Raw genomic sequence first — 22,283 nt, 5'->3', positions numbered from 1 at the left:
ATACTTAGTGCAAGTTAGAAAAACAAGCCCAGGTAAACATATGTAGCGGTCCTGCTTGAATAAGCACTTACTTTCATGATGTTTATGTTAAATATATAAGGATCATTAGGAGGACAAGGTGACATAGTCAGTTATTTTGATAGCCTCGAGGCACTTCACGGCTGACACCTGGTTTTGAATTCCAATTGGAAATGACCCAAATTATTGTAAAAATATGAAGTTTGTGTACCTGAAAATCAAGTTTTAGAAAGTATTCAGAAATAGAGATGACAGTGACAGTCAACTGCACTGTGACAGTCCTTTCTTAATTGTATCATGAAATTTAGAAACCAATCTGAGGGGGAGAAAAAAAAAATGGGAGGGCTCATCTGGGTTACTCCTACATACCAGAGTCACTGGTGCCAATAACCAGAGCTCTCGTCAGTGATCCCAGCAAGTCTACTAGCTAAGCGCTGTTGCTAGGAATGTTAAAATGCCCACCCAAGAGTAAAAATTCTGTCTTTATAACTCATTGTACAAAGTAGGACTCTCGCCATTGTCATCGAAGTCACTGGGTCAGATCTGATTTCTTTTTTTCCCCCTGTATGAAACGGAAAAAAAAATGCTGTTCATAGATTTCTGTTTAATAGTGTTTGCCAGACAAAGTAGAATTTTCACAGCACAAGTTCTATAGCTCAAGAGTCCTATTCACTCAGCATTTATTTTATGGGTCTTTTATCCACCCTTTCTGAGCTTTAAAAAAAAAAAAGAAGAAGAAGAAGAAAAAACAGGGAATTTACCCACTTAAAATAAGCTTTGCATCAAAACTACATTCTGCTTTTTTTTTTTTTTTTTTGGAATGTTAATGAAATTCCGAGAACACATTCATAACGATCTGCAGACACAGAATGCACAAAACGAATATTAACAGCTAAAAAAAAAGAGAAGTATTTCCTTCTCCACTAGAAAATATATACTTCCCTCTCAATAAATATGGGTCCTGTCAGGTAATATTTTCTGGAGAAGTATGGTCTAGTGGTTTGAACACAGGTTTGAGAGCGTTCTCTATGCGTTCTAATTCTCCATCTAGCGCTGAATTTGTCTGTGGCTCTGGGAAATCACTCACCCCTGTCTGAATTCTCTATGCATAACATGATATTGTTGGTGTACAGTACATCATACAGTTGTTATAAGATGTTGAGTGTGTTAGGTGTGTAAAGAGTCTGAAGGAGGAGATGTTGGATTCCTGGCTAAGAATGAGTGAAGTTTAGTCTCCAAATTAAAGGTTGGTATATTGTTCCTTTAAGAGTACAATGCCTGACCCCCTAAGTCTGGAAAATCAACCTGGGAAACTTGAGGATACTATTTTTTTATAGTTCTTATATATTTCCTACTTTCAATTATAGATGAACAATGAAATTCAGAAGTGGTCCAGCTTTGAAATTCCTGGCATGGTTTGAGGACTGTCATTAAAATCGGCTGGTTCTATCCAAACTAGGATGAAGTCAAGACTTCAAATATTTAGATTTTATCTTCAACTGTTTAGATAAATACATTTTAATTTGTATGTTCTCTTTGAGAATTATTGCTACATTTTACAGTGTCGCAGGTGGTGTGCAAGGTTCACTTTGTCAGGAAACATTCATGCCATTTACAAGCCATTCTAAATACAGTTCAGTTTGCCGTGAAACATACTGCTGGTAGGTACATATCTAAAGAAATCAGTAAGTCAAAGAAATACTGAGAATCTTCTAATTTCCCTCAGCCTATCTTTCAGAGACTGAAAAGACTAGGAACTTTGGAGACAATGCATTAAAAAAAAAATTCATGATTTTTGTAACTTTCTATTAGTTCCTACCCTATCAAATTGCAAAATAGCAGGAACCACTACCTGCGTCTCACTTATCCTAATTTATTTTTAACAAAAGTTTCTTCTGTTAACTTTAGTAGTAACAAAATATTGGATGCTATTTCAGTGGTCCTTGTGTGATCCTCCAGAGTAGAAAATTGGTGCAGTAGATGAGATGACAAGGTAATAGAGCTTGCCAGCTCTCCTCTCCCGCTGCCCCTTGCCCCTGACAAAATCTCAGGCAATTTTTCAGCATAATTTGAAATTTCAGATTAGCAAAGGAGCAAAGTCCACAGTAACCTAGTAGATCAAACATGGATCAGGAGTGTGGCACAAACAGGTTCAGATTCATATTTTGGCTTTCATGCTCTTGTTCTATGTCCAAAATAACAAATTCTATCTTAGATATTAGCAGCTTTTTAGTCTGAATTTTCATTGTGACCTTTTCACTTTTATAAAATGTTTCAGTATCAATAAACACCCTGCTTTTGGAGGAAGAAATTTTCATCCTCTGGTAATTTTTTAAGAGATTCCATCTAAATCTTAGGAATGGCTGTATTATATGAGTCCACTGAGTCTCCCCCCTCTCAGTCTCCTGTTTTGAAGGTCAGACAATGCCAGTGGTTTTTGAGAAATAACAGTTAAAAAAAAAAAAAAAAGTTCCACAGGGATTGTGGAAGGGCTTTCCAAAGTCAGGCAGAAGTAATTGTTGTCTCATCCTTTAGTTGTATTTAATGTAAAATATTTCAGGAAGACGTTCCTGTGTCAAACCCGTAACTTCCAATAACCCTCCGAAAGCCATGGACAAATTCAGCTACATCTATGCTGCACGTCACAGCTGTTCAATGGGACATAAGAGCATGTGCTGCCTGGATGTTGCTATTGCTAGGGGAGACAGAGTCCCCTCCACCTGTCTGATATATCTGTGTCAGAGAAAATTTGTTTTAGTTTATTATTTATTTATATATTTTATGTATGCTTGCTAGCAACTTAAACATCTATAGTTTCTAATTTGTTAGTGGGAATGTCTTGTGGCAGTGAGTTTTGTAGTCTGTTTGTTCACTGTACTTTTTTTATGTTTTGAATTTGCTGCTGTCTGATTTAGTTAATTACATAGTTAAGACCTGTACAAAAGAGGCCAAAAAGTGTATTTTTCTACATGCTTCAGTTGTCTTTGCTGTGACTTACCAACACGTGAGAGTTAATACCCAAACAGCACTCAACTCAGTTATACAATTCAGTGGAACCCAGTACCCAAAGAACTAGTCAGAACAAAAGGATCATGTTATCCCTCTGCTACAGTTTCCTGCAGACAATTTAGGATTCCAACAGGGGAAAAAAAAAAAAAGTTTAGCTTTGCAGTGTTCTGAGTTACAGCCCCCTCGTATTTAAAAAGAAGAACCTTGCAAACATGATTCTAGTTGGTTATTATTATTTATTTATGTTGATAATTGTAAAATAAAGATGCGTACAGGGAGTTCTGATGAAGGGTGTGGAGGAAGATGATTGAAGGCAGTTACAGATGGAAGTCCCAGATTCCTCTTGCGTGGTGACAGTTTCCAAGCTCTGTGTGGCAGATTTTTCTCTGGCCAAATATGTACTGTTTATCATATTTCTCTCATTTTTTATGACTGATTTATCTTTGCTTTGAGTTCTTTTTCTGAGAATGCTTACAGCACACAGCAATGAATAAATGTAAATGATTATTTATGGTATGAGGAAAATGAGTCAGTATTTTCTTTAATTCATTATAGTGATGAGAGTATTTCTGTAGTGTACAAATATTTGTTCAAAACATTTTGTGTGGTGTATAAACCATTCTATTGGCCTCTGAGTCGCATTTGAAAGAGCAGGAGTATCATTTTCAGTCAGACCTATGTAACCCATGCATTTCATGGTGCTGCCTAGAATCATGGTGAATTTAGGATTTTGCATGGTTTTCTTCTGTTTTTTTTTTTTTTGGGGGGGGGGGAGGGGAGGAAAGATGGGTTGAACCCAAAATTTAAAACAAAACTTGTGGAAAGCAGTGCAAACCTGCTGGCATATATATTCAAACTAGAAAGAAAAATGCTTCTTCAGACGCTTGTGAAGCAATATTGCTTAATTAACCCTACTTAAGCCCTACCTTGTGAAAAGGTTAATGGGATTTTTAATGACCTTGAGTGGTCAAGGCCTCAATTTTACATTTCTTGTGAAAGAAAATGGAAAATAGAACAAGAAAGCTGTTCAAACTTCTGTGAATCTAGAAAAAAATGGTTTACAGCAACAGTTCAGGTTATTTCCTATTTTATTTGAGATGGTTTACCCATTCCTTACCTTGGGCCCACTAACATCACAGTGGGTGTTTGATTGCGGTACTCAGTTGCCGCTTGCAGGATCTGAGGGTAGATCTAGTTTCACTTGCTTGCTCACGAGATAGAAAAGGGCCCGCTGCTCTGCAGTGCCCTTGCACACGACGCTGAACAGGAAGAGCCATAAGGAAGTTGCCATGATAGAGGCACTGGTTTTGCAGCACGTTACGTCCTCTGCTCAGCCTCCTTCCCCAGGGACCTCTCAATCTTCTGCAGACAATCAAGAGTGCGTTTCCCTCCCTCCCCAGCCTTCTCCTCAGAGATAGTCATTTTGTCGCTACTCTTCCCCATCTGACTCTGCAGGTACCATCTGCCTTGTGTTTGAAAAAGAGCCGAACTGATCCACATCCAATTAAACTCTGACCAACTCTCTGCTGTCTGCAGCCTCTGTTTAAGGCCCAAGGAACAGTTTGTGTATTCCAAAAAATTCTCTCCTTTTTCTGACAATACTCATTGTTTTTAGGAAAGTCTTCTGTTGACTATATCCTTAGCCCATCACAGCTGCAACAGAACTATTAACTCCTGATTAGATACATAAATGTGTTGCTAGGTTTGAGCCTTGGATCCTTAGTGTGTGGAGCACTTCAAGAAACATGATGGTGTGCATCTATAATACCAAAAGTTTCGTAATTCAGAGATGCTAAGTGTAGCTAAAAGTCGACCTGATGAGTTTCCATGGTGGAGTGCAATGTCCTGATTACTAGTTTGGGGCTGGTCACAGTCCATTTAAGAGAGAGGGTTCATTCGCTCTGTCCAGTGTTACATCAGCCGGACCAAACACTGCAGTTTTACTTGCTTTGAAGTTCTGTGTGGACTTTGCTGTTTTGAGCAGCTCAGACGTTGTTGTGTGATGCTCCATTCTTTAATGTAATCCTATTCAAAAAATTAAAACCGTGTTGCTATTTTTATAAATGAGTGCCTTGTTGTTAAGATGCAATGGAGCCATATCTATTTTTTAACGCTACTACTGCTGCTACTACTAATTGTAATTCCATTTCCATCGTGCTGTCTGTCTGCAGGTCTCACAATGGTTTTCAGACCTTATTAATGAATGAAATCTGATAATGGCTTTGGTGAAGTAGACAAATAGCATTAATAAATTTTGTGTTTATGTTTTAAGCAGGTTTCTCTGACTTCTAATCTGAGCTGCACTGGAGGCATATATGGAGACAAAGATGCTCAAGAAAATAGAAATTAAATAGAGTTTTTAAACTTAAAGAGATAAGCTTATTGATAGGTAGTCACAGCTTTTTCTGTGATACAAAAAACAAATTCTTCCTTTATGCTTGCAGGAATGCCTATAATTAGTTTCCATTTTGCCATTTGTTTTTATTTTTTGTTTCCTTAGAGCAGTTCAGTAAGTCATGCCAGGCAATTTTCACATATTTACTTGACATGGGACTTGAGGTACAGTTTGGTTGTAGGTACAAACTTCTGGATATTTTAACTATGAAACGGCAGTGGTTATGCAGCTGTATGGACTCTCCTGTGAATTAGGAGAGCAGTAGTAGTATTATGCATCATGGTCTTTGTGAGCCATCCTCCAGAGGGTGATACAGATGTTCTGCCTGGTAGAGAACATACACACACATACACCCACGTACTAATCAGTGCATTTTAAGGGTTAATTAATGAGAGAGAAGTTTCTTGTGGACAGTCAGTACGGCAAGGCATTCATCTACAGGGCTACAAATGCGCCTTCTTTGGATTTATCTAACATAAATAGCAAAGCACTTAGGGCACTGCAGATGAAGCTATTAATTGCATGAAAAAAACTGTCCATAATTAGGTTTGGAATGTAACTGTGATCTCCAGGATCAATGGTTCCTGACACCTGTCAAGTGGCAGGAGGGTAAAACCTTTTATAACCCTGACGAACGCTTCTGTGTATCACATCCGTATTACATAGAGGAGCGGACTTTAAAGGTTGGAGAGTGGAAATAAGATGCTATAAAATTAGAACTTACTGAAATGACCTGGCATTTTGTTCCTGTGGGCCAATTTCAGCTGTGGTGTAATTGTTAGGAATTCCTTTGAAACCAAAGAAGTAACTCCAGAGTTGAATTTTGCATTATACTTTTATGCTTTACACGAACAAGGGACCAAAAGAATTAAGTTTCTTTTCAAAAGTACATGGCATAAATTTCGACTCTTGCTTCTTTGTGGACTGTGAGCGTCTCTCTGAAAGGCTACGTTCCCTGTGGCCAGCGATCATACATAAATGGTGGAGACTGAACAATCGCTTTATATAATTCACACTTGTGCAAATTAAAAATGGCCACGGCCCATTGTTCTGAAACCACTCATTACAGCTTCAGGTTTTGAAAATGAAACTCTATTCAGAAAATCCTTTCTTTCTGCTTGAAATTAGTCAATGGAGACTACTACCTGAGGTAGGATACAGATATGCATATATGCGTGTGTGTGTTTTTATGCACATCCATGTGTCCTTTTCTATACATGTTTGTGTTGAATGTGTGTAAGCTCTCGCACCCAAGCATAGCTGTTTAGACATGAAAATACTGCGTGTATAGAGCACAGTAGTATATGCATAATTCTTACTGAATGCAGATAAATACATATGCAATTTCTGTAAAATACGTATAAGTAGCATCTATACACAAAAGATATTGTAACCTAACAATTTACTAAGTTAAAAAGAGCATTTAAAATTGCTTAATTTGAATTATGTGTCACTTCAACCTAATTTGTGGGAAGCCGTTAAATAAGTCTTCCTGTCTCCCCAAAAACACCCCAAGGATCAGTTCTTTAATATACTGTTCTGCCATCAAATCTGTATAAACAAGTATAAATGTTTAAAAAGTAAAGAATACTAATCAAGAGACAGAAGACATGCACTGCTTAATAAATCTTACCTTCAATTTATTTGTCTAGTATTACAAAGACAGAGGAGATATCAATTAATATAGGCAAAGAGGACCCATAATTTATAATTAACTGGCAAGTGGTTTGTAACAAACAGCAGCACTGAATCTAATAGCCAGTAGAAAAATAACTAGTGTTGATTTGTCCCTCGGCAAATTAATAGAGTGCTTATCAATGACAGGGTTACATAAAACTGCTAAATAAATAATCATCAGTGAGTTAGAATGAAGCAGATCTTTAACAAGCTTAATCTGAACCTCTTGACATCTGTAGACTATGAAGAGATTAAATGCTAAGAAAGAGAAGATACACTATACACATTGTAAGCATGCTCAGTAGCTGTACAAGATCATGTTCTTAGGTAATGAGAAATAAGGCAACATTTTTATTACAAAATTACATTGAAAAATGATTTTCATTATAATTAGACTGAAAATTATAAAAAGTATATCAAAGAAATGCTGAATTGGAATTAACCAGATGAGAATGGCACTACATCTCTAGGCAATGAAAACATATCAGTGGAGTCAGTTTTGATATATTTTTAGCTCAAGGTTTTTTTTCTTAGTTTTATTACTCACCTTTGTCCAGTTCTGGTTTCTGTGTCACTTTCACTGATGTTCCTTAGTAGCTCGCTTAAATCATTGCAGCAGCTCAGCAGCGCACCTGATTTTCAGAATGTGCCTTATTTATGAGCCTGGAAATACATCTATTGGATATAATTTCTAATAAAGGAATGTTTTATTTTCATAAAGGCTTTTTTGTGCCCTAAGTCCATGCATAAAGGTCTCTCCAGCCCTTGCTTAATGAAAATATGAGTTAATTTCGTCCTGGAAAGTTTGCAGTTCACAGAAGGCCAAGCTAGAGCCATGCTGGGGAATCTTAAAAGATGTGGTCTCCAAGTGGAAATACATAGACACATTCTTCCTGAGCAAGGGAAGGCTAGAGACATGGTGGTTTTTACTGTACTCGGGACACAGGGTTTGGGGATATAACCCAGATCCCATAGGGTCCCCACTACCTGCTACTCCTTATAAGGCTACTGACAATCAATTTATGACTCTCTCCCTTGCAGATTGTTTGTTATGGCAAAGAGGAAAGAGCTGTCCCCTCTAAAACAACTATAGTTATAGTTAGTATGAATATAGTTATAGTTAGTATGAATTCCCGAGGAGTAAATTACTTTTATTATTACCTTAAGTCCTCTATCCCTCCTCAGGGTCTGAAAGGAAATATATTTTATGCAGGTAAGACCGCCATTTTGGGGGGATTAATGGGGGAATGAGCAAGCAAAAGCAAAGCTGAGTAATTTTCTCATGAAACTGTAGTGGAACTTCCATAGTTTTCATCTGGAACAGAATTTGACCTGCAGCAAAGAGCTGCAAGTCCTTTTTTTCTTTTGCGCATAACAGCAAAGCTGCCCTGACATATATGGGCAACTTCTGGTGAAGAGCACCCTTCTGGGAGTGCATAGCTTTCCTTCCATCTTTTTTAATCCTCCTCATCCTAAAGGAGCAAAAGGACTCCTAGTGTATCACTACTCATTGAATGAAGTTTTTATTTTAATCTTTCCAAACATGATAATGAGGCAATCAGGTACCAGACAAGATAAGTAATTTGATGGGTCTGATTTACCTTGGGTGATGTCATGAATAAGAAATAATCATCTGTCTGTAGAGGAGATCTTCCTGATGAGGAGACTAATCTCATCTTTTTCTAGCTTCGTGGCTAATTCTTTTTACTGGTTTTGGAACATGCTGCTATTGACTAGAGAAGAGAGTTTTATTTTGTTTTATATTTGATTAGGCTGTGGATTTTCTCAAACATCTCTATCAAGCCTAGGGAAGGGCATTACTAGGAAGAAACATGTTACTTTTATATCCAGCCTCTCTGTTGCCTCTTTTCTAGGCTCTTCTCCCCATAAAGGTTGGAAAAGGGGATTTTTCAGGCCCCATGTGGAATAAAGGCAAGTTTTTACCTAATGGGTGGCCATTGAAACTACGGTCATGAGATGGAAGTCCCCATACTAAAAATGCTTCACTGATGTATTTTTGTTTATTGCTTTCCAAATTGTTATTCAGAGAGTGGGTCCCCAGTCTTTAAAAAAAGAGCAGAGGGGGAGACTTCAGTTTTATCTTTGTTCTCATTAAATGAAACCCCTCTGTGGTGGATCAGTGCAGTCTAGTACCGTGCTGCAATGATGGATCACTGTTGCTTAAAATTAGGAACAACATCTATTTAATAAGCAGGAAACTTCCTGTGGGTTTGGATTTAGAAACGTCTTACCTAAGCACAGAACAGGTTCAGCCTTGCTTAGCTTTGTGTGGGCTAAGCAGTGTCTGTAAGATCCTATTGTGTATAGGATTTTATGTCTGTGTATTATTGTGATTCCTGTTAGCCTTTTCTGTTTTTTAAATTAAGATTGTTTCTAAATTAAGTAAAATCCTCCCCCTTACCCCAATTTGCAAAGAGTTGCCTTGTTGTATATAATTATATAAATCATATTAGGTTAAATTAGGAACCGGCAAGTTCAGGAAACAGTGAATTTTTGTTATGTAATGTCAGGCATTGTGCTCTCATGAATGTGCTCTATCTCTTTGTAGAAGTAGTGATGATCGCCATTTGTCCCATATCAGGTGGGCCTAGTGACTCTTTGTTTCCTCAATGGCTGCTTTTTCATGTCACATCTGTGATGTCCAGATGTCTTGCTGTATGGTTTTTTTTGTTTTTTTTTTTTGCTGTTCACCCACGCTGCGTGCTGTGTAGAGACTGTTTCAGTCCATGGAGTAGTTGCCTGTCTTGGAGAGCATCGCTTCACAGCTGCACACCGCAAACCAGTGGACAGGCTTTTGCAAGGTTGGGAGGAGAGTTGCAGATATGACTCATTGCTGTTCTGCAGTGCGTCAAGTTGAGCTGAGACAAATAACGCACTGGAAAGGAGAAGGGTTGTGTGTATTGAGGTAACAGGTAGGCAGTGTTATGGAGCAGAGTCTATGGGAAAGAGGGCATTAACTCTATAAAATACCTCTTTGAGTGGCTGAGTGCCTATAGAGAAACTCCTTTCTAAGCAAGGAGATGAGGTAGGTGGTATACAGTGTTTCTCATGGCACATATGCGATGATTTTTTCTGAAACTGTTTTTTTTTTTTTTTATGACTGTGGTAGCTTCATACATTGCTGTCAACGCCATGGGAGGATCTCCATGTCTAAGGTGCTATCAGGGAGGTTACAGGGCATTCATCAAAATCAAGCTGATGCAAGCATGAATAGTCACAAGACTGAGCCCTTTTACACTGAAAAATGCTGAAGGCTGAAAAGGGGCTAATTTATTTAAATTAACTGTATACATGTCAAGCCCCATAGTTTCCAGATGAAGTTGACAATTGTGGGTTAAAGAGAGCTTTTCTTAAATTTAATAACAAAAAACTAACAGAGAAAGTTGCACCAGAAAACCTGAGCAACTGAGAAGATAATCATCTGTAGTGATGCAGATGTACAAAAATACAGTTTTCTGCTATTAAGCTTTTAAATGTCAGTAAATGGCATTTTAGTAGATCATTTGCTAATAATGATTAAATTTCTCATTAAAATGTTTCCTTCATTATTCTTCAGGTAGAAATGTGTAATTCAATGATTGTTACATCAATTATACTTAAAAAGCTCATTAAAATACTGAAATATTATCTCTCGTAGCCAGAGTACTTTAAGAGTACTGTACTAATTACAAAAGGAATAAACTCTTGTAATATCACCATTTGAATTGATGCCTTATAAATTCTTAATGCAAAGCTAACATATAAAGTGTAAATCAAATATATAGATCCAATAAAACAAAACATTTTTAATCTTGTTTTACCTTCAAAAGGATTCTGATTATTGTAATTAAATAATGCATGATATAATAAAGATCTAGAATGTGTGATTATTTCATTGGCAATTGAATATTGGTGCTTTTTATTTATGCAAGCAATTTATCACAGGCAATATGCATCAAGCATTAAAATATTGATACAATTACACCTATCCTGCTGAACCAATAAAAAAAGAACTGTGACATGACTCTGCTGATGATACAAGGACAGTTTGAAATCCTTGTTAAATTTTAATATTCTGATGTGCTGGGTTATGCTAATTTTGGTATGGAATAATGTCTCCTATATCTAGTGTTCTGCCTTTTATTTCTATGCGATTACATATCCAGCTTCACTTAGCACAGCTAACAAGTAGTGCGTTGCTTGCTGCTCTGTTGGTCCTTCCTAGGAGTAAATATAAAAACACACCTTTGGATTGCACTTTTTACAGTTACTATTTTGCTCTCAATATTACTGTTAAATTTTGCTGCTGCTCTAGCCTTGTTACTCTTTCTAAGACTTTTGCAAGGTCTTCTGGCCCAAATCAGGAATAACTCACCTGTAGTTGGTGGGTTTAGTAAGATCGTTTTCAAAACAAATGTATTTCCCTTCCTGTCCCACTTTCTTAAGGCTAGCGTTATGGGATCAAGATAAAATATAAAAGGAATGATCAGCTTTCTCAGGTTGGAACAGCAATGATATCAGGTTGGATGTAGACTGTTAGACTGGTCATAATTCTCCTGTCTTTAACCTAATAAAACTGGTTTCTTTCTAAAAGAACGAAAAAGCAAAACTAAATAGGCCGGTAATTATTTTGGCATTTTAATGCAGGTAAGCTGAGGTGCAGAGAGCTTCCTAAGGCTCTCTCCTGAGCTAGCGTCTCAGTCACTTGAGCGAAAACGTATACCCCGTGAAAACCTCACGGCCCACAAACGCAGCACTGAATACCCACCTCGGTTTGTTATTTCAGCCAAGTCAACTGTCGTATGAAGAGTTATAATTCCTTGAATTAGAATAACACTAGAGAAGTTTGTAAAAGATTAACCTATCCTACCTTTCACATCTCTGAATTAAACTTTTGAGGTAACACCTTAAATACACGGCATGTTTCCGCAGCCCGAAGAAAACAAAGTGGCCAAAAACAAATACTTGCAGCTGTGCTGGCTTTCAGAAATGGCCTTTGGATATCACTGTTCTTTCAAGTGAGTAAAGAAACTGCAGGCTTCTGAATAAACAGTAGTAAAAAGATCAAAAAGCACCAGCAAAACATCAAGATCGTGTCGCTATGGGGGAAAGTCAGTCCTTTGTCAAGGGTCGTCCTTGAAAACATTCGGGATTTTCACAGGCCCTGTACTGACTCTTTCACTTTATAAAATTATAAAGCCGTTATCCAAGGCTCTGATTCACCGAGCTGATGAACCACCGCCTGTGAAGTGTTGAGCACTCGATTCTCGCTGCATTCACTGAAGGAAGAGTGCTTAGCGTCTTGCAAGATGAGAAGTTCTGTTTTCCATGTCTCATCATGAACCTTACTGTGTTTTTAACCGTCTCACGAGAGACTCTTTCTTTTCTTTCTGTTATATGTGCCTGTTTTGCTCAGTAGAAACTGCCTGAGCATCACGAATGTCTCTTCGGTGTCATGTTTATGGACTCCTACAGCTTAAACTGAGGTTGAGCTCTCAGAACAAACAGTCCAATGACCAGCCTCTGCTGGTATTTCCCGGCATCTACTTGGTTCAGCTAAACATAACCAATATGGTTAAAGAGAAAAGTTTTAATACCTGTTATTTTTAAATCAAGATGGAAAACTTGCACAGACTAAATATTGAGGAGGAAAGAAGAGAAATAATTGAATAATTATATTGCTAATTGATTTTAAAAGATGCAGAAGTTTGTAGGCACATGCTGATGTTTGCTGTTTATTCCTATTTCCCTTGCTCCCAGTTTACAGCTACAAACTATGAAGGCACCGCATAATCACAACGCTGTCACGTGTGTCACGAGTCTGAGGACCCAGTGCATCTGCCCGCTTGTAATTTGCCAGCACTTTAAAGCCATCACTGCGTGTACATGCATGTATTTGTGCTTGTTCACGTACCTGTGTAGGAGTAAATGAAAAAAAAGAAAAAAAAAAAGTACTGATTTTTATGTGTTGGTAGATAACAGTATTTTCATTCTTGCGTTCATATACAGGTTTTGTTTGAAATTCTTTTGCTCTGTGATCTGAGTTATCTCTGTGCTGTAGTTAATTGGATGCTCGTTGGGAGAAAGGACGTAGCTTTGAACCGTTCTTCTACTGAAGTAAACATTCTTGGGAGTTATTAGCACTGAAAACTATATGAATAGTTCACCTGTTAAAGTAGAATAGTTTACCTGTTAAAGTAGTAGCCTGTACTGAAAATGTGCACCCTACAATAAAGATACTTTTTCTCTATAAAAGTAGCTGATTTAGTCAGAAAGGTGACAGTTAAGACTAGTTGCAGGAGAAATTTTTGCATCTTTGCAGAGTGACTTTTTTTTTTTTTTTAATACTTTACCATAGTGGCTGTCCATCACAGTTGTTATGTATGCAGGCTGAGTGAGCCCGTGGGGGATCCTAGTTATTTACACTCTTTTTCAAGCTTCGAAGCTGTTATAATCATTCGCTGTCAACTTTGTGCTGACACTGAATTTTACTTTGTGTTTTTTATGCTCGGTTTGGGTCTAAAATACTGGCATCCATACCCTACACTGTAATTCTGTGGGTGAGTGAGTTGACCAGCAATATACAGTGTTACTAACAGAGCTTTAGAAACCTGCTGCATATGGAGATTTCAGGATTTGTTGATTGTGGACAGTAAACAAAGTCCCCAGGCTTTGTGCTTTTATCCTAGTGGTGGCCCTCAGGAATGAACTGTGTACCGCGTTTCATCTCATTGCATTTTCATCTTTAAAAAAATGTAAATATTATTTTCGTTTCCTACAAAGCTGCAAAGTTAGACCAGGAAAACTTTTTCATTGCATTTTTTATTTTCATACTTGCTTGTTTTCTCCAGGCCTGTGTTTAAAGAAATGCATATTTTTTTCTGTGATCACCATATGTTTAGCATGAAGCTGCAGATAGTAGTGGAGCTGGTAATGGGCTAATACTTCAGATCCAAATTGAAATAATGTGTTGTGTGAAATGTTGGGAATAAATTATCATGAAAGAGTGCGCGTTGACAAATATATAGGGTTTTTTCACCCTTTTAGGCTTAGAAAGGCAAATTTGCATGCCTGTGTTTAAATGTCTTTGGTCTGCGTTGCAGTGAATAAACAAAACTTCTTTCACATATGCATTAAACCTTTCCTATATGAACGGGTCCCTCAACCTTTAATGACAGCACCCTGACAGATTGCTGCTTGTTTAAAATGTGAGATATTCATGTCCAACTTACTAGCTCCAGTATAAAATTTCAGGTACTCTGGGGCCCAAAGGGAGTGATCACACAAAATGATACGACCCTGTTCTGAACTGGACTTGAAATAAAACTGGTCAAGGAGCTTGTGTGCTTGGCCAATGTAATAAAGTAGACAAATAATTACCGAGCAAATCAAACACACTTACACCTCAGATGATTTTGAAATATTATCTATAATCGGGCACTTCTGTGCTAGGAGGAAAGGTTAATAAAGTAATTTAAAAAAGATTGTGTGGAGTATTACAGAAACAGAAGAGGACTGGTGATCGTAATTGTTAATCTCCTGAAACACCAGTCCTCTGCAGCGCAAGGCAGATATTTTAGTACAACTCCTTTTTGTACATTCCACTTACTACTATATTATACCGCTTAATTACCTTTTGTAAGAAACCTTATTTTAGCTTTTTTTCTCTTTAATAACAAATAATGTTGATGGCAATATTCCAGAAAAGAATACAAATGCAGCTTAGTTAACGTCTCACCTGCTAAAGGTTGAGATTAAAACTATATAATAGGTATATATTTGGAAACTGAATGACCACAGAAACACAGTGTGCTCTGTTGTAAAATACCACAATGAAGCGGGTAAATACGTCCTCCGTCGCTCCCTTTCTATACCCCTGCTGGGTATGAACGGAGCCTAATGTAATGTATAACAAGAAAGAGTCAGGTTTTGCTCTTTGATAGTTGTGATTAGTTCCTCTGAACCACATTTCTCGTTCGTGGTATTCCAGATAATCACAATAAGATCTTGAGGGCAAAGAAGCAGAAGTATCAGTCTAAGCGAAAGCATGCTAAGTGTCCAAAATGTCTGCTGTTTACACTGTCCTGTTGCCTATCTCCGTTCTTTATTCCCTGCACTGATAGGTTCCCTATGTAGAGTGTTACCAAACGCAGCTGAAATTTATGTAGCCACCGTTAAGCACCAGACTTTGGGCTCAGAATGGTTAGTAGGTTGCAGAGCTGCTGGGAACTTAAAATCTTCTTTCCCTCTCCCAGTGCTGATAAATGGGGCTGCTGTACCACTTTCTGAAGCAGATGTCACCGATCACGAAGGCATCAATTGCAAAAGTCTGTCTTTTGGAAAGATGGTGAGTTTTGAAATGGACATTTGCAATTTTTGCAGGAGAATGTTGCCCTTTACACAGCATAACAACTTTACAGCTCAGAAAAAATTGCCACTTGTCAATACCGGTAATTCACAGCAAGAAGAAAAATGTTGTGTTTGCATTTGGAAGACTGCTTTTTCGATGAGTTTGGTGGTGGAGGTGATCTATCTCACGCTATTTAGGTGTAGTTACTTTCTCCCAGAAATCTGAATGCTTTCAGCAAGATGTAACCAAGGGCCTTTCAGTGGGCCAGATACATTGCTAGCTCCTCCACCAATGTATGTGCATCTAATGGTCTTTAAGCTGGATTACCACACTTACCTCGTATGTGGAGTAGAATAAGTGTAGCAGTCTGTGAAACGTCGAGTCTCTCACAATTTCTGCTGTTTCTCTTGGGTCATTTGCCTTCCCTCGGACGGCAGTTTCCAGAAACAGAGAAACAGCTGCTTGCAGCTCCTGCAAAATACTTCCGCTGGTTTATGGTAGCATGGCTGCTGGTTTTGGTAGGTGGAGAACCAGGAAGATAGACATTATGGTAAATATTTATAACAGTGAGTTTATTGTGCATGCGTTACTGTAGTTTGAATTTAAAAAAATCTACCCTAAGCAGGTAGACTTGACTTTGTGAGAGAACCACAAGCCTGGTTTCCATCTCCAGAGGATACAGACCTGAGGATGTCTCAACAAACAATTTTCTCTAATGTATAATTTTGGCTAATGTGATTCATGCTGAACAGGATTATGGTTGTTCCTTGTGCCCTTTTTAAAAAATTCACCTGTGTGATTAGTTTCTGGTCTAAGCAGATATTTTCTTGTTTGTAACACAAACATCTGAGCATGTTGTTCAGCTTTCTCATCTGTATACTGCTGCATCAAGATTGGAGTTTCCTTGTAACCTTTTGTAGAAATAAGATATACAGATTGGGAAAGAAGCTGGATAACACTTGTATGGGCTTTACATAATTAAGGCCAGAACACAGAACAATGTATCTTTTTTTTTTTTTTACAAATGAGGATCCAGAATTTCCCACTAGGAGTATCTGAGATACAATACATTGAGCAGGTTAGAAAAGTAATATAGTCATAGTAATTACTTTCATCTGGCAAAATATATCAGTCAGCAATGACTAGCAATAAAGTAGAATGGTCACCTTTAGTATATCTATTACAAAAACAATTGTCTAAAATAAGAACTGCTTAAAATATCCCCTGGAATGTAAAGCATCAGTCACACATTGCTTCACTGTTTTCGTGGGCTGTGGCGCTCTCAAAACAATTGACATGAAATGCAAGGCCTCGTTCCAGACAGTGGAGGGAAAATTACTTCAATTAAGGATTTATAAACGAAGAGAATACTATCCAACAAGTTACTGTAAAAATAAAATCAATTTTTTGGGCTTTTGGGTTTTATACAAATCACTTACATCCTCCTTAAAAGAGATCTCTTTTTTTTTTTTTTTAATAAATATAGTGAATGCGAAACACCATTAATCCCGTAGTAATATCATCTGATAGTAGTTAATCCCTTCTTAGGGATGGCTTTGCCTGGTCCTTTGGAATATAGAAATGTGCTTTTACTGTTAGGCATTTTGTTTAAGCATCAATCAGTTCTTAATGCTTAATTGTCTTCTTTTCCCCCCTCTCCATAAAAGACCACCAAGTAAAATGAATACTGTCTTCAAAGGTATTTCCTTGGGAGTCTTATTACATTCTTTAGCCAGTTATTTTGTATTCTAAGGTTATGGATCAAGGGCAGCCCCATGCCTGTGGTTTGGACTTGGCTATCTGTTGTGACAGGATGATGCAGACGTACCAGAAGATCCTAATCTGTCAGGGGAAGTCTATTAAGTTCAAGCCCCTAAGCTGTCTCAGCCAAATCAGTGATACCAAACTTACATTTGTTTTTGTGATGACCATTTATTTTGGTCAAATGAAGAAATTGCTAGTGTGGTTTTTGTGGCTTCAGGGGTGAAATCTATGAATGTCACGTATCCTTTTAGCCTCTGTGCTCTCTCTGCAACATTATTGAGAATGTTCTTGTATGAAAAAGCAAAAGAAAACCAAAAAACCCAACGATTTTTATTGCAGCTGTTTATAAGTCACCTTGATAATAAAAAGTTGGGGAAAAGAAGCATTAGCTTATATAGAAATAATTCTTTTTGTGAATTAGACTCTCTGCAGACAACTGTACAGGGGGAAGAAAAAGCAATCTTGAGATATATCTAGAAAGATTCATTGTGTTTTGGGATGGTAATAAGTAATGTTGTGGACTGCAGTCTTCCAACTACAGACCTTAGACTTGTTATGAAAGCTATGGACTTTGGTTGTTTTGAGGTTTGCTAAGTGCGGGAGAGTAAGCAGAAAAAGTAATTTAAGGTATTTTACTGGTCTAACATTTAAGTACAGATCTTCAGCTCTATTTAAATATCCACCATTACAGACATGTATCAGATGAGGAACATTGAATTTTTTGTCCTCTTTTAGCCACAGAATAAAATACAGGGCAGATCTGGGTCCATTTTCATTGTGAAAAGAGCAAGTTGCTTACTTAAAATCTTCTTCAGCTCAAAGACTTTTGACTTGCCTGATTTTACTTTGTTGGCGCTTGTCCTGCAAACTTGTATACAGGAGAATAAATGAATTCACTGCATCCAAAGTGTTTTGAATGGTCATATTAGAGTTTTCATGACTTCAGTGGGGCTGTGCTCAAATAAAAACCTGCAGCTCAAACCAAGCAATAAACGGTGATATTAGATTACTCCCTTCAGTATGCAAAGAGAGATTTGAGTATAGAGGACGCATTCAGGTTGTAAAGGTGCTGCATCCCTCTGAAAAGTCTGTGACGTTTAGCACACTAATGAAACCTTTGTGCTGTATTCCTTCTGACCTGACTGTTTAGAAGACCTCAGTCGAGACCATTGTATAAAATGTTTTGAAAATAACAGAAAATCCAAATCTAGTGTTTAAAAAAAAAACACCTTGATTATGCTATATTGCCCCCCCAGCTTTATTAGCTTTGTTCTCCTGCTGTTTTGTTCACATTCTCTCCATGTGAGATTCTTATTTATTTATGTGACTTTCCACTCCCCTTCTCGTTCCTTTCTGACCCTGCTCCTGTTTTTTCCTTCTCCCTGTTTGCCAACTACCATACTTAGGACAACTAATTCTTCAAGAGAGCCTGTTTCCTCAGGAATGTGAAATGGCATTCAAAGTCCTGAGCTAATTCACCAAGTTCTACAACTAACAGTAACATCTGGACGCAAAATGTGTGAAAGAAAAGCTCTTGCAAGGGGGAGTAGAGAATAGATGTAGAATGGAAAAAAACAAAACTGCTCAATGTTTTTCATTGCAAATGCTTTTATTTTTAAAACATGGACCATATTTAAATGGACAATTTTTGCACTAGGAAATTAATCTCATAAATGCCTTTCCATTGAAATGTTAGAATAAATGGATTTTTTTTTTTTGGTTCCAAGGTAAATTATTTTAGAATCTCTCTCTCTCTCTCTCTCTCTCTCTCTCACGCACACACACATGCATAAGTCCCTTTTACTTGCCTTTATATAAAAAAATATAATATACATCTCCTAGGTCTCCCAAAATGAATCACTGGCTGTGACTGATAGTAATAAATACATGTTTTTGTGCAGTACAGAAAGATTACGCAGATATGGTTAGGTCTATTTGCTTTCAAAAGGTAACATTGTAAAGAAAAAAAGGATTTGCTAATTATAGAAATTGCTGACTTACAAAAAGTGTGTTTCATTTAAAAGCTAATCTTACAAACCTTTATTCATGTGACTATCCCATTGTTCTCATCAATAGCTCCACTGGCATCACTGTTTTAAGAATAACAATGGGCAACTTTAGAACCAACTGTGCAGAGTTCCCAAACATAGCGGTCCTGAACTCTGAGTTTTAAAACTAGCTTAAAATTATCCACGTGCTTAGCAACATGCAGCATTGGTTCTGTAGTAGAAAACTGCCTGCCTCGCGGAAGTGCTCGCTCCCTCTCATCCCCGTGCTGAAGGACTGTTGCTCTGGGTATGCATCAAGCTATGGTGTGAATTGGTAGCGACACTGGGCTAAGTCTCCGTGTGAAACATTTTTGCTTGCACCGCGAGCCCCTTTGCAAGGTATTATTTAGCAGAAGTATTTTTAGGTGCATCTGCACTGCAGTTACAAATGTGCCTGAAGTCCCTATGTCTGCAGCTGACCTGCTTGAATCTTGCCTGTGTACAGATAGCCTTGCAGACAGCTCACTGTATGGCAGCACCTTCAGCATTTATTCTGCTTCTTGGTTGCTCTTTTGGAATCACAAACAGCTCAGCGCTGCCGGTTACACTGCTGCCAGTTGAACACTAGTTAGTAGAAACCCACCTGCTGCAGTCTAACCTTGTAAATATACTCTTAGGACAGATTAGAGCACTTTGTTTCCTGTCTACACTCAAGTACAATCTTCCCTTGGTCCTGAGCAGTTTGGATGTGAGTCCCCAAGCAAGCATGGGCTACAGGTGAGCTGCAGAACCTGGCAACGGGGAAAGGCAAGGTTTTCTCCATCCTTTGGTATGAGTCCAAGCTCATCGGTGATGTAGATGGGTTGGGCATAACCTAGGCTGAGCTTGCCCGTCTGAGTAGCGTGTTGCATACTGCATGGGACCAAGGCTGGAGGGTGTCTGTGCCACGTTCATCAAAGCACAGCAATGAATGCTGTCTGTCCAGCTATAGATGCCGTCTGTCCAGAGACAAAGAATTGCAGAGTGCAAATCAGAGAGTGCATCACGCTTTAAAATCTGTGCCTGGCCCAGGCTTCAAGAGGCAGCATGGGCCCACTCAGAGTGAACATATGAGATGCCTGGCTTTGAAAAATTCCATGCTGTGTGAATTCACCTGCTGCGTCACTCTGCATTTGTTGGGAAAAAAGGAAAAAGAGATTGTATGTTGCTCTCTGGGCTGATATTTATTAAGTGGAGTTGGTAATGTCGCATCACTCAACGCACAGCATATACAAGTAGTGAAACATCGTGTATAACGAGGATGCCGCTGTCACAATGAGTATCGTACTATGTGGCAGGAGGAATTAGAGAACAGAATGTTCGGCTAAAAGAAAAAATAGGAGATCAAACTCTGAAGTCAAATGAGTAGCACATTTTTGTTGCTGTCTTTTGCTTTGGAAAGAATCTAACTACTCTCCGAATTAAAATAGTAAAAACCAAAACTGGTGAGAAAGTTCCAAATTATTTGTCAAGGTTTTCCAACTAACTGCCTCCGGCCAAAAAAAAAAGCAAGAAATTGGCAAAAATTTATCATTTTAGATTCCAGCACATTGGACTGATCCTTCAAATTTAGTCTTCCCAGTCACTTGGATGTGGCTGTTAATCACTCATGCATGTTCAGAAACTGAAGTCACTGATTTTCTGCCTAGGACTCAATTTGGAGCAGTCTGAAAGATGCTGTAACCTCTATTAGCTGGCTACCCTGGAGTGAAGAAGCATCTTGTTATTGTAGAGATGTTGCGAGTACTTTGTGCACCCCTTAAAACCACAAGGAAAGCCCGTGCATGCCATACATGAATGAGCACACAAAATAAGTTGACAAAATTGTTTCCTTTTAGTTGGAATACCTTAAAGTGTCACTTCTCTCAAACTGCTTCTGCATTTTGAAAGAAACAGTTGGTTTTAGAAGACCCTATGTGTTTGTACAAACGTGATTTGAATAATTTTAAACTGGTAGCGATATATGGTACTGTCGCTTATGGCAGTTCAACAACTAATCTACATGATGCAGAGATACTAAATACGCTTCAGAGAAAGTGTATCAGTCATACAGTGTGCCTTCAATAAGGATTTAGTTATTTCAAGTCAGTATTTTCTGTTAGAATCCCCCCAGCTAAAAATATAAAACGAAAAGCTAAGCATCGACCTTGCATTTCAAATATGAACTGGAAACAAACCCAATTTACAATTCACTAAATGAAAATTGTTTTCTCCTGCCATAATTCAATCCACATTTGCTTTATTTGAGAATCCGTGTATCACAGCCCTTGCTGCTCACGCTTCTGAGTGTCTTTGCCTGTGCGTGCAGCAGGGATGATTTTTTGCTGGGTTTAGATTGTAAGTGGAGGCCTCCCCCTCCCGACAAGACCTTCCACCTGAGGGCAGCACAATCATCAGCTCTGGCTAACTTATTCAGAGTCATTTTTTTCTTTTCCCCGTCCAGCTTTTTAGCTCTTCCAGTTCAGGTTTTGTTTTCATCCCCCCCTACATTGTTTGCAATAATGAGATATGATCACTCTAACTTTTCATACCTTTCAACTTCCTTTTACTGGGAGTTGCATCCTTTATTTTATGTTACAGTATAGCGAATTTACCTCAGTTGTTCCCTCTGCTGTTATAGCGTACAGCGTCTTTCTTTGTATTGCCGTAATATATTAACGTAAGAAGTAGCATGCACATAATAAGACTCTGGGAGTGTCTTGATATCGATATGAAAATACAGCCTTTTAACTTCATGCCATTCCAAGCAAAACTGAACCTTTGTTCCCCAGTTCTGAGATTTCTTCTCTTAAGCTGGGTGCTGACAGTGCAAGAGGCAACACCTTTCAGCAGGTAAAATATGTTGTTATGGAAGGGCGGTATGGCAGGGATGCTGACAACAATTAGCACATGCTACTCATTAACAAACGGAGATTACAACTGAGCTGAAATGGCAGGCTGCCATCAGTGTGATAGTTACGGGGCAGTTTAATTTCTAACGAATGTGAGCACTGGATTAGTAACAATATTCAACAAAATGCTGCCTGCATTCTCTTATGGCTTT

General features: G+C 38.1%; 1 protein-coding gene across 17 annotated transcripts in view; it reads left to right on the top strand.

Annotated features, from left to right (window-relative positions):
• LOC138066889 (uncharacterized) overlaps positions 1-22,283 on the top strand; it is a 512,507-nt gene that overhangs the window by 300,578 nt on the left and 189,646 nt on the right. For 4 of the 17 annotated variants that reach the window (XM_068940377.1, XM_068940378.1, XM_068940387.1 and 1 more), the window contains one exon: positions 15,355-15,446. The exons of the other annotated variants lie outside the window; for them this stretch is intronic. In XM_068940377.1, coding sequence (XP_068796478.1) covers positions 15,444-15,446 — 3 coding nt within the window. In that variant the 5' untranslated portion in view covers positions 15,355-15,443. The remainder of the gene's footprint in view (positions 1-15,354; positions 15,447-22,283) is intronic. 17 annotated transcript variants of the gene reach the window in all.

The sequence above is a fragment of the Struthio camelus genome, chromosome 3 (assembly GCF_040807025.1).
Source record: "Struthio camelus isolate bStrCam1 chromosome 3, bStrCam1.hap1, whole genome shotgun sequence".
In the NCBI taxonomy this organism is placed as follows: domain Eukaryota; kingdom Metazoa; phylum Chordata; class Aves; order Struthioniformes; family Struthionidae; genus Struthio; species Struthio camelus.
The sequence above is the reverse complement of the archived record's forward strand: the minus strand, read 5'-3'. Positions and strand labels throughout refer to the sequence as shown.